Source organism: Poeciliopsis prolifica, unplaced genomic scaffold (assembly GCF_027474105.1).
Source record: "Poeciliopsis prolifica strain line A6 unplaced genomic scaffold, Auburn_PproV2 SCAFFOLD001, whole genome shotgun sequence".
Taxonomy (NCBI): domain Eukaryota; kingdom Metazoa; phylum Chordata; class Actinopteri; order Cyprinodontiformes; family Poeciliidae; genus Poeciliopsis; species Poeciliopsis prolifica.
Genome location: NW_026562376.1, coordinates 6,198,779 through 6,210,999, shown reverse-complemented (window position 1 = coordinate 6,210,999; position 12,221 = coordinate 6,198,779). Strand labels below are relative to the sequence as shown.

The window sequence follows — 12,221 nt, the reverse complement described above, 5'->3', positions numbered from 1 at the left end:
CTAACCCATATATGGTCAGCCCATGCTGATGTCATGTGGGTTCAGTGTGGTCAGCCCACATGGTCTCCCCATGTTGGGCCCATGATACTGAAACCACATGGGCCCCACATAGTTTTGCCCAGTTCTATCCCATTCCCAGTTAGCCCACTTAAAAAAGGACTGGGGCCTACATATCCACACCCAGGTCTAACCCATATATGGTCAGCCCATGCTGATGTCATGTGGGTTCAATGTGGTCTGCCCACATGGGCTTCCCATGTTGGGCCCATGATACTGAAACCACATGGGCCCCATATACTGTTGCCCAGTACTATCCCATTCCCAGATAGCCCACTTAAAAAAGGACTGGGGCCCACATATCCACACCCAGGTCTAACCCATATATGGTCAGCCCATGTTGATGTCATGTGGGTTCAATGTGGTCAGTCCACATGGGCTTCCCATGTTGGGCCCATGATACTGAAACCACATGGGCCCCATATACTGTTGCCCAGTACTATCCCATTCCCAGATAGCCCACTTAAAAAAGGACTGGGGCCCACATATCCACACCCAGGTCTAACCCATATATGGTCAGCCCATGTTGATGTCATGTGGGTTCAATGTGGTCAGCCCACATGGGCTTCCCATGTTGGGCCCATGATACTAGAACCACATGGGCCCCACATACCGTTGCCCAGTACTATCCCATTCCCAGATAGCCCACTTAAAAAAGGACTGGGGCCCACATATCCACACCCAGGTCTAACCCATATATGGTCAGCCCATGCTGATGTCATGTGGGTTCAATGTGGTCTGCCCACATGGGCTTCCCATGTTGGGCCCATGATACTGAAACCACATGGGCCCCACATAGTTTTGCCCAGTTCTATCCCATTCCCAGTTAGCCCACTTAAAAAAGGACTGGGGCCTACATATCCACACCCAGGTCTAACCCATATATGGTCAGCCCATGCTGATGTCATGTGGGTTCAATGTGGTCTGCCCACATGGGCTTCCCATGTTGGGCCCATGATACTGAAACCACATGGGCCCCATATACTGTTGCCCAGTACTATCCCATTCCCAGATAGCCCACTTAAAAAAGGACTGGGGCCCACATATCCACACCCAGGTCTAACCCATATATGGTCAGCCCATGTTGATGTCATGTGGGTTCAATGTGGTCAGCCCACATGGGCTTCCCATGTTGGGCCCATGATACTGAAACCACATGGGCCCCATATACTGTTGCCCAGTACTATCCCATTCCCAGATAGCCCACTTAAAAAAGGACTGGGGCCCACATATCCACACCCAGGTCTAACCCATATATGGTCAGCCCATGTTGATGTCATGTGGGTTCAATGTGGTCAGCCCACATGGGCTTCCCATGTTGGGCCCATGATACTAGAACCACATGGGCCCCACATACCGTTGCCCAGTACTATCCCATTCCCAGATAGCCCACTTAAAAAAGGACTGGGGCCCACATATCCACACCCAGGTCTAACCCATATATGGTCAGCCCATGCTGATGTCATGTGGGTTCAATGTGGTCTGCCCACATGGGCTTCCCATGTTGGGCCCATGATACTGAAACCACATGGGCCCCACATAGTTTTGCCCAGTTCTATCCCATTCCCAGTTAGCCCACTTAAAAAAGGACTGGGGCCTACATATACACACCCAGGTCTAACCCATATATGGTCAGCCCATGCTGATGTCATGTGGGTTCAATGTGGTCTGCCCACATGGGCTTCCCATGTTGGGCCCATGATACTGAAACCACATGGGCCCCATATACTGTTGCCCAGTACTATCCCATTCCCAGATAGCCCACTTAAAAAAGGACTGGGGCCCACATATCCACACCCAGGTCTAACCCATATATGGTCAACCCATGTTGATGTCATGTGGGTTCAATGTGGTCAGCCCACATGGGCTTCCCATGTTGGGCCCATGATACTGAAACCACATGGGCCCCATATACTGTTGCCCAGTACTATCCCATTCCCAGATAGCCCACTTAAAAAAGGACTGGGGCCCACATATCCACACCCAGGTCTAACCCATATATGGTCAGCCCATGTTGATGTCATGTGGGTTCAATGTGGTCAGCCCACATGGGCTTCCCATGTTGGGCCCATGATACTAGAACCACATGGGCCCCACATACCGTTGCCCAGTACTATCCCATTCCCAGATAGCCCACTTAAAAAAGGACTGGGGCCCACATATCCACACCCAGGTCTAACCCATATATGGTCAGCCCATGCTGATGTCATGTGGGTTCAATGTGGTCTGCCCACATGGGCTTCCCATGTTGGGCCCATGATACTGAAACCACATGGGCCCCATATACTGTTGCCCAGTACTATCCCATTCCCAGATAGCCCACTTAAAAAAGGACTGGGGCCCACATATCCACACCCAGGTCTAACCCATATATGGTCAGCCCATGTTGATGTCATGTGGGTTCAATGTGGTCAGCCCACATGGGCTTCCCATGTTGGGCCCATGATACTAGAACCACATGGGCCCCACATACTGTTGCCCAGTACTATCCCATTCCCAGATAGCCCACTTAAAAAAGGACTGGGGCCTACATATCCACACCCAGGTCTAACCCATATATGGTCAGCCCATGCTGATGTCATGTGGGTTCAATGTGGTCTGCCCACATGGGCTTCCCATGTTGGGCCCATGATACTGAAACCACATGGGCCCCATATACTGTTGCCCAGTACTATCCCATTCCCAGATAGCCCACTTAAAAAAGGACTGGGGCCTACATATCCACACCCAGGTCTAACCCATATATGGTCAGCCCATGCTGATGTCATGTGGGTTCAATGTGGTCAGCCCACATGGGCTTCCCATGTTGGGCACATGATACTAGAACCACATGGGCCCACATACTGTTGCCCAGTACTATCCCATTCCCAGATAGCCCACTTAAAAAAGGACTGGGGCCCACATATCCACACCCAGGTCTAACCCATATATGGTCAGCCCATGCTGATGTCATGTGGGTTCAATGTGGTCAGCCCACATGGGCTTCCCATGTTGGGCCCATGATACTAGAACCACATGGGCCCCACATACTGTTGCCCAGTACTATCCCATTCCCAGATAGCCCACTTAAAAAAGGACTGGGGCCCACATATCCACACCCAGGTCTAACCCATATATGGTCAGCCCATGCTGATGTCATGTGGGTTCAATGTGGTCAGCCCACATGGGCTTCCCATGTTGGGCCCATGAAACTAGAACCACATGGGCCCCACATACTGTTGCCAGTACTATCCCATTCCCAGATAGCCCACTTAAAAAAGGACTGGGGCCCACATATCCACACCCAGGTCTAACCCATATATGGTCAGCCCATGCTGATGTCATGTGGGTTCAATGTGGTCAGCCCACATGGGCTTCCCATGTTGGGCCCATGATACTAGAACCACATGGGCCCCTCATACTGTTGCCCAGTACTATCCCATTCCCAGATAGCCCACTTAAAAAAGGACTGGGGCCCACATATCCACACCCAGGTCTAACCCATATATGGTCAGCCCATGCTGATGTCATGTGGGTTCAATGTGGTCAGCCCACATGGGCTTCCCATGTTGGGCCCATGAAACTAGAACCACATGGGCCCCACATACTGTTGCCCAGTACTATCCCATTCCCAGATAGCCCACTTAAAAAAGGACTGGGGCCCACATATCCACACCCAGGTCTAACCCATATATGGTCAGCCCATGCTGATGTCATGTGGGTTCAATGTGGTCAGCCCACATGGGCTTCCCATGTTGGCCCATGATACTAGAACCACATGGGCCCCACATACTGTTGCTCAGTACTATCCCATTCCCAGATAGCCCACTTAAAAAAGGACTGGGGCCCACATATCCACACCCAGGTCTAACCCATATATGGTCAGCCCATGCTGATGTCATGTGGGTTCAATGTGGTCAGCCCACATGGGCTTCCCATGTTGGGCCCATGATACTGAAACCACATGGGCCCCATATACTGTTGCCCAGTACTATCCCATTCCCAGATAGCCCACTTAAAAAAGGACTGGGGCCTACATATCCACACCCAGGTCTAACCCATATATGGTCAGCCCATGCTGATGTCATGTGGGTTCAATGTGGTCAGCCCACATGGGCTTCCATGTTGGGCCCATGATACTAGAACCAGATGGGCCCCACATACTGTTGCCCAGTACTATCCCATTCCCAGATAGCCCACTTAAAAAAGGACTGGGGCCCACATATCCACACCCAGGTCTAACCCATATATGGTCAGCCCATGCTGATGTCATGTGGGTTCAATGTGGTCTGCCCACATGGGCTTCCCATGTTGGGCCCATGATACTGAAACCACATGGGCCCCATATAGTGTTGCCCAGTACTATCCCATTCCCAGATAGCCCACCTAGTTGCTGAATAGGGCCCATGCATTTAGCCCATATGGGCCAGCCCATATGGGTCTCATTTTAGGTTAACCATATGTGTCCCATGCAGTTCGCCCAGATAAAACCCATGCCCACTCATTACCCATGTAGCCCACATCAACACCAAGTGGGGCCCACTCATGCGTGCTGGCTGGGTACAGACTAAGAGCTGGAAATTTTAACATGAAAAAACAAGAAACTCTGACCTGAAAATGTGCAGAGACCCTGATCCCAGTATGATGTGGGAGTTTTATGGGAGTTTTACATCTAAATCTTTATTGTTTTTATTTTTACTGTCTTGTTGACAGTGACCTAATGATGGGTCACCAGTGGGTTTTCTGGCGGACAAACACAGAAACATTTCCCCAGATGATCCAGGTCTGCACAGACTGAGCAAACATAAATGCTCCATCATCCCCTTCTCTGTGCTCCAACCTGGTGAAATATTAAAGCAGTAGGCAAAGTGCTATCCTCTTGCGAAGGGAGGTGTTGTACAAACCATTGATAGCAGCTCTTAGAATAACTGTGCTACAAGTTAAAAACAATCATTTTTATAAATGTGGGTTTTTCCTTCCACCTTGTAAAATAACTTACCGGTAACTAATCTGCTTATCTGACTCCTGGTGAGCAGGTAATTATTTTTTACCCAAAGGTTAGCTACACACCAGAATGGCAAAGATAAAGCTGGTGAATTGCAGATAGAGCTAAAGCTGCTCATATTTAAAGTCACAGCCAAAAGTCACAGTTCTCTTATGCATGTTTTGTATTTTCAGGTAACTCGTCTGTTTGACAACGGCGGCACTGTGTTCTTTGCTATCTTCATGGCTATTTGGGGTAAGTTTGTTTTTCCACAACAGCTTCTGGAATTTACGCAGCACTCATGTTTCAGATTTCCTCTCAAACACATTAAGTTCTTCAGCTGGGAATTTCAGCACAGTAAACACTCTTCGGTGGAAATACAGACGAGCTTCTGTCTGTAATGTGTCTGTATGAGGATAACTCACAGTCATCCCTCTCTGACTGGCTGCCTGCTCTGCCCTGATGTAATTAGTTGGATAATTAGCCGTATCCTCAGAGGGAGGTTATCGTTTGCCTCTGCAGGGCTGCAGGACTGCATGGTGATACCGGTCTGCTGCAGCTGCTTTCCCACAGCTGTATCATCGTTACAGCACAGTGTGTGAGCATCAGTGTGCAGAATCTCATCTCTCCACCAACATTGTAAATAGTCACCTGTGCCAGAGGGAACAACCTGACATACTTAGTTCTGTTTTTGGACTAAATGGAAGAGAGGAAGGCTCCTCTATGATTCCTACTCAAACCCTCTTTGCCATGTGGAGCAAATCAGATTTATGTGCATTTCTCAGATCAACATGAAAAATTTGGTTAGCCTGGGGGACTGAGTGCAGGCTTCTAAAAATGGCTGCTTCCATGTCTTTATAAACAAAACTAGGTCAAGCTGTATTAAACTTCAGCATCTTTAGTCTAACAGCAAAGTTTTTTTGACAAAGGACTGAAATTCAGCAGCTTTTTAAGACCTCCAAGCGGTGACCTTGCGGTGCCATGGCCCCCCTGAAAAAATCCCGGCAACCCCACTGGGACTCCTAGAGAAGTCCTCTGCCCCGTTTAATAAATCACATTCAGTTCATACAATAACATACAGACATCCTGCCACTCTAAACGTATTATTATCCCCACCTGGCCACTCCTATAAACTTTTTCTGAGGTTACCGCTGGGTCACGTTTCAGTATTTTCCAATTAAATGCTCTGAATGAATGACTTTATAGATGACACTTATTTCCTTTTAGTAATGCTGATTGTCACTAAACAGTGTATTCTTCTCTTTGTTGTTCATTTAGTTCAAATAGAAACAGAAAATACACAAATGTATTTTTTTATACTTACACATGTAAGATCTTAAAATATTAATTTGTCTTTACAAAGTATAGCAAAAAATAAAACTAAGATTGCATAGAGCAAATGTTCATCTTAATTTATCGTGCGATTAACCGATTCATTGATTAATTGCTTATTGCCACAGGCTTAGCCAGCATCATGCTGTGGATTTTGCTCTTCTTCAGCAGGGAGATGGAAGCTAATAATTTACAAACAAATATATACATCTTTGGCTGACTGTAGTGTGTGCCACCCAGCTTTTAAGAAAACCTTTTTCCTGTCTGTGACCGTCAGGCAGACATAAATCAGCCTGACAGTCAGAGTTTTGTTTCTGTTATGTGCAGCTCCAGGGACAACAGGGACCAACACAAAGAAACAGAAATCCTCCTACATGAAGGTTTTACTTTCAAAGTTTTACACCAGAAAATAAGCGAATGCTCTTGTTGACCACTGTGCAAGAACAGTTTTTATACTACTGCTATGTTTCTTAACTTCTTCCTCCCAGGGCCAATGCAGCATTATGGCTGTAATCTGTTTCCATAATGGACATTGCACATCTCTGCAATCTGTGTTTCACTCAGGATGTCTGACCATAATATGCTGTTTGCCCTTCATGTATTCCCTTATGCACATTCTGCAGTTGCGCGATTCATAACAGAGTAGATCAATAGCTTGATAAATTCCTGATTACCTCTGCAGCAACCGTATTCCTGGAGTTTTGGAAAAGAAGGAAAGCAGAACTGACGTACGACTGGGATCTCATCGACTGGGAGGAGGAGGAGGTACCTCAGAAAGAGATCTAGTTTTGTTACGATCACCTCAAACATTTCTTTTCTGCCAAAGTTATTACGTAACTCGAGTTCATTATGTGATGTTTTGTTAATTAGGAGGAACTGAGGCCTCAGTTTGAAGCCAAGTACTCCATAGTGGAGAGACTTAACCCCATTTCTGGAAAGCCTGAGCCCTTCCAGCCCTTCTCAGAAAAACTCAGCCGCCTGATGGTGTCTGTGTCTGGAATATTCTTCATGGTAAGCCTTTTGATCTGAGTGGAATCGGCCTGTTTGGGATCTGGGTTCACATTTTGATCAGCGTGACATCAGCAGAAGTGTTATGTCTCCCCCTGCTGGCTAAAGAATATGTTTCAAGTAAATGAACATCTGGACTTTCTTATCTCATATTTTTTATTATAGAAAACATTAAAAATAATATAGTTATTTTTCATTTCTATTTTACATTTTCCCTCCTGCTGTAGTATTTTCTTTTTCAGTTTGTTGCCCAGTTTTTCATTGTCTCTGTAATCTCTCCATCTCGTCGCCTCAGATTTCCCTCGTTCTGATGGCAGTGTTCGCTGTCGTGGTTTTCCGTCTCATTGCGATGGAGAAGTTTGCCTCCTTCAACTGGGACTTTGTCCAGAAAAACTGGCAGTTCGCCACGTCTGGCACTGGCGTCTGCGTCAACTTTATGATGATCATGTCACTCAATTTGGTGGGTGTCTGGACTGTTTTTACATTCTGTCCCACAAAATGTTTCGTTATAGGAAAAAAAAATATTTTTTTAGTCATTCCTCATGAGTTGTTTCCATTTTATCAGGTTTATGAAAAGGTGGCCTACCTGTTGACTAACCTAGGTTAGTTTTTTTATTCTCATATCTTCATTATGCATTTATTTTTGTATTTGGCTGCAGAGTTTTCTTTTTCCCCTCTTCATCCTGACCCCACACTCTCTCCTGTTATCTAGAGCACCCACGCACCGAGTCTGAGTGGGAGAACAGCTTTGCTCTGAAGATGTTTCTCTTCCAGTTTGTGAATTTGAACAGCTCCACGTTTTACATCGCTTTCTTTCTCGGAAGGTAACAGCTGTGAACTTTTGTCCGTGTCCTGACATTTTCCGACTCATTGTACGGTTCAGACTCTGTGTTTTAGCTTCAGCTCCTTCCAGTCTGAGAAAGTGAACAAAATATTGTTTTTCTGAGATAATTATCAGCTTTTCACATTATTTTATTTCTACCAGGAGTTCATTGGTATTTCACTGATTTAATTCATCAGCTTAATTATGCGCTCCTCAATATCTCCAGGTTTGCTGGCAGGCCTGGAAGCTACAATAAGCTCTTTAATCGATGGAGGCTGGAGGAGGTGAGAGCATTTGTGATTATTTCAGAGAAGACGGAGTTGATTATCACTCTCTACGTTAGGATATATTTAGAACTCCCAAACGATTCATCTTTCTAATGATCCGCCCACTTCTTTCTGTGGAGAACCATTCATCCTCCTTCACAATCACTCGGATTTTCAACTCTGATGCTAAAAAAAAAAACACAATGGAAGCCGCCGTGTCAACAGATTCGCTCATAACTCTGAATTACAAGGCGTGAAATATGGATGCAGCAGCTGTTTATCATTTCAATGTTGTTTCTTTCTCAAGTGTCACCCCAGCGGCTGTTTGATTGATCTGTGTCTGCAAATGGGAGTCATCATGTTCTTCAAACAAATCTGGAACAACTTCATGGAGCTTGGATATCCGTAAGTAATACATCATCACCGCTTCACACTTTGTTTGCAATAAAAACACATCGATGCTTAATGATTTCAACGGCCTGCTCCTTTTATTTGTGAACTCCTTTTGTCTTTTTACCCTTTAGCATGTGACAAAAAAGTAAACATCATTTCTGTTCTTTAAAGCCTCCGTTGCACTGTCAGAAATGATTGCTTTGAGATGATGCACTGCTTCCTGCATCCCTAGCTTGCTGCAGAACTGGTGGTCTCGCAGGAAGATAAAGAAAGGAGGTGGAGGTGGAGGCCAGAATGTGGAGAACAGAACCCAGCTGCCACAGTGGGACAGGGACTGGAACCTGCAGCCGATGAACACACACGGACTGGTGGATGAATACCTGGAAATGGGTAAAATGTTGCACTCTTGTACTTTCTGTGAAAGAAATTATCTAATAATCGTTGAGCTTGTCTGTGTTTCTAATTGCATTTGTAAAAGAATCAAATTAAATTGTTATTTTTTGGTTGGTTTACCAGAATACTTTAATAAGAAATTAATAGTTTATTGGTTTTTGTTTTTCCAGTCACAATTTGAGTTTGACATTTTAACCATCCTCATCCTTGGTTGACTCGTATTCTGCAGAAAAATGCACATTTGTTCAATAATAAAAAAAAAAAAAGTTGCAATTTTTCTTCTACAGCTCTGGAAAAAATTAAGAGACCACTTAAAATGATCCATTTCTTAGATTTTACTTTTTGTAGTTATATGTTTAAGTAAAATGAACATTGCTCTTTTATTCTATGAACTACTGACTGCATGTTTCTTAAATATATTTATTTGCAGAAAACAAGAAATGATCAAACTGACGAAAAAGATGCAGTGCTTTCAGACGTCAAATATTGCAAAGAAAACCAGTTCAGATTCATTTAGTAACAACAATACTAATGTTTTAACACAGGAAGAGTTCAGGAATCAATATTTGATGGAGTAGCCATGAGGTTTCTATGGGTTCAGTGCAGCAGCCTCTTCATTTTTCCAGAGCTGTTATGTTTGGGTTTTCATCTTTTTTATAGATGAAATAAATAGTATGAAAATCACAAGCTCTGCTGTAAATATTCTTTTGTAACTTAAGAAGGCAAAGAATTATGAATTTTTGAGTCAAACACCCTTTGATTGTTTTTTTATATATATTATTTGGAAAACAAAAATTACTTCTGCAGAAGAATGTTAAGGGAAATGTTTTTTGCTCAAATCTTCTGGATGTTTTAAAACTGAAAAGCCAAAAGTCTTAAACCTGTTCTTCATATTAAAGTGCAGGCTTTTCTTTTCTTTTGTAGTTCTCCAGTTTAGCTTCACCACCATTTTCGTAGCAGCTTTCCCTCTGGCTCCTCTGCTGGCTCTGCTTAACAACATCATCGAAATTCGTCTGGATGCCTACAAGTTTGTCACTCAGTGGAGGAGGCCCATGCCAGCGCGGGCAACAGATATAGGTTGTTGTCTCGCTCTGTTACTCTCAGACTCTGAGCTATTTTGGGATCAAGCCCCATTTTTCTCATCTCCTATTATCTATATTCTATCTAATTTTCTTTCCTCTTTTCCTCAGTTTCTTCCTCATGTGATGCAACTGAACAACATGGGAAAGAATGTTATTTTCCATTATAAATTATGTGCTGGAAAAAGTTTTCACCCCCTCTTAAAACCTGCACAGCTGCTTTTTGCACTGTGCATGAAAAGTATTCATACCCAGTACTTCCCTTTGTTTTTTTGCATATGTAAATTACAACTACATATTTTTTTTATTGTTTCTGTTTGTAATAAAATACAAACGAACACATAATTGTAATGTACATAATACATGGCTTTTAAGAGTTTTGTAGAAAAATATGAAAGTGACTTGTTTAAATGTATTGAGCCCCTCTCTGTTACCTTTAACACAGTGATGAAATCATAAGAAGTCAGTCCAACTCAGTTTATTTATATGGCACCAATTCACAACAAATGTCATTTCAAAGTACTTTACAAAAAACAACAAAAAGTCAGTTTTCCAGGCCCACAGTGCCATTTTGCAGCATAATCAAGTAACTATTTTACCTTCAGTTGTTATAAAAAAGGCTTCATATATCAAATATGACTTAAAATACATTTTATATCCTAATTTAAAACCTTGAAATTGGGCCTCTGTCTCGTTAAACACTCCTGCTCTTTCTGAAACGCTGTCTTCAGGACGTCATCACAACATTGAGTCTCTGTTAACCTTTTAGCAACAATTTTACCAGCACTGAACTCAGAAATAGCTCATATAATGAACTCAGTAGATGCACAATTCCACCAGGTGTTTGCAAATTGCTGCTGGCTAGTCTGAAGGAGCTGAGAGAGGGAGTCGTGGAGGAGGGTTGCTCTATGAGGCGCAAGCTCAGAAGCCTAGAAAATGCAGCTCAGAGGAGGAGCTTCGTCTGAAGACGGAGCAAGGTCCATCCACGGCATGGAGATTAAGGGATTACTCAAACGTGCAGGAAAGAATCAAAGCAACACTATAGATATGTTGTTTGGGATAATATTGTATACATGATACTGCCCCTTTAATAAGTTTTCTGTCTCAGGAAGCCTTCAAGTTGAGTCTCTGACTTGCAGAAATTGAGAAATTTCAGGCAAAAGGACAGAGTGTAACCAGAAACAGTCCATCCTACGGAGACGGACACATCTACATCCTGGCCCACTGTGCAGCCATATGCTACGCCTTCCGCTCCGTCAGCTCACTCCCCCATAAGATAAACAAACTCCACCCTTTCTGTGCTCCACTGAGCCCTTCATGTGTCACATTCCCCTGTTAATAAAAAACAAACCCTGAAAACTTTACAAATATAACCTGTTTTATATTTACCCCGACATTTACTGGTAGTTCAATCCCTAATTCAATACAAACGTGCGTGTTTTCTCCGTTCAGTACTTTCAGTAAATAATAGTAGACGCAGGTTTATGTGCAGAAAAAAAATGAAGTGCGTGCTTACAGCACATTAGCTCCAAAGCAGACAAAGCAGCACAGTCAAAGATCAGCCAGGTCGTGTTTATGTTTTTCTGCCCACTAGCTAAAACTAATTACTGTTGCACTAATAAGAATGTCACAGACATTGAAAGCGTATGATTTACTCCCCCTCATTAAGACTTAAGGGTTTTTCTTAACCTTTGCTGCCCCTCATTATGATTAATAAAGCATTGAACAATGTTTATCTGCCGCAGGTATCTGGCATGGGATTTTGGAAGGTATCGGCGTTCTGGCAGTCATCACCAATGCCTTCGTCATCGCTATAACCTCGGACTACATTCCCCGCTTTGTTTACGCCTTCAAATACGGCCCCTGTGTGAACAAGGGCCCCAGTCATACAGATGAGTAAGTGTTTT

The 12,221-nt window shown here is 43.9% G+C and overlaps 1 protein-coding gene across 4 annotated transcripts in view; it reads left to right on the top strand.

The window, feature by feature from the left end:
- The window catches only part of ano3 (anoctamin 3), a 68,878-nt gene that overhangs the window by 52,415 nt on the left and 4,242 nt on the right, over positions 1-12,221 (top strand). For all 4 annotated transcript variants that reach the window (XM_055044214.1, XM_055044128.1, XM_055044301.1 and 1 more), the window contains 11 exons: positions 5,215-5,275; positions 7,035-7,117; positions 7,223-7,363; positions 7,656-7,820; positions 7,926-7,962; positions 8,073-8,184; positions 8,410-8,467; positions 8,757-8,854; positions 9,075-9,232; positions 10,160-10,312; positions 12,060-12,210. In XM_055044214.1, coding sequence (XP_054900189.1) covers positions 5,215-5,275; positions 7,035-7,117; positions 7,223-7,363; positions 7,656-7,820; positions 7,926-7,962; positions 8,073-8,184; positions 8,410-8,467; positions 8,757-8,854; positions 9,075-9,232; positions 10,160-10,312; positions 12,060-12,210 — 1,217 coding nt within the window. The remainder of the gene's footprint in view (positions 1-5,214; positions 5,276-7,034; positions 7,118-7,222; positions 7,364-7,655; positions 7,821-7,925; positions 7,963-8,072; positions 8,185-8,409; positions 8,468-8,756; positions 8,855-9,074; positions 9,233-10,159; positions 10,313-12,059; positions 12,211-12,221) is intronic.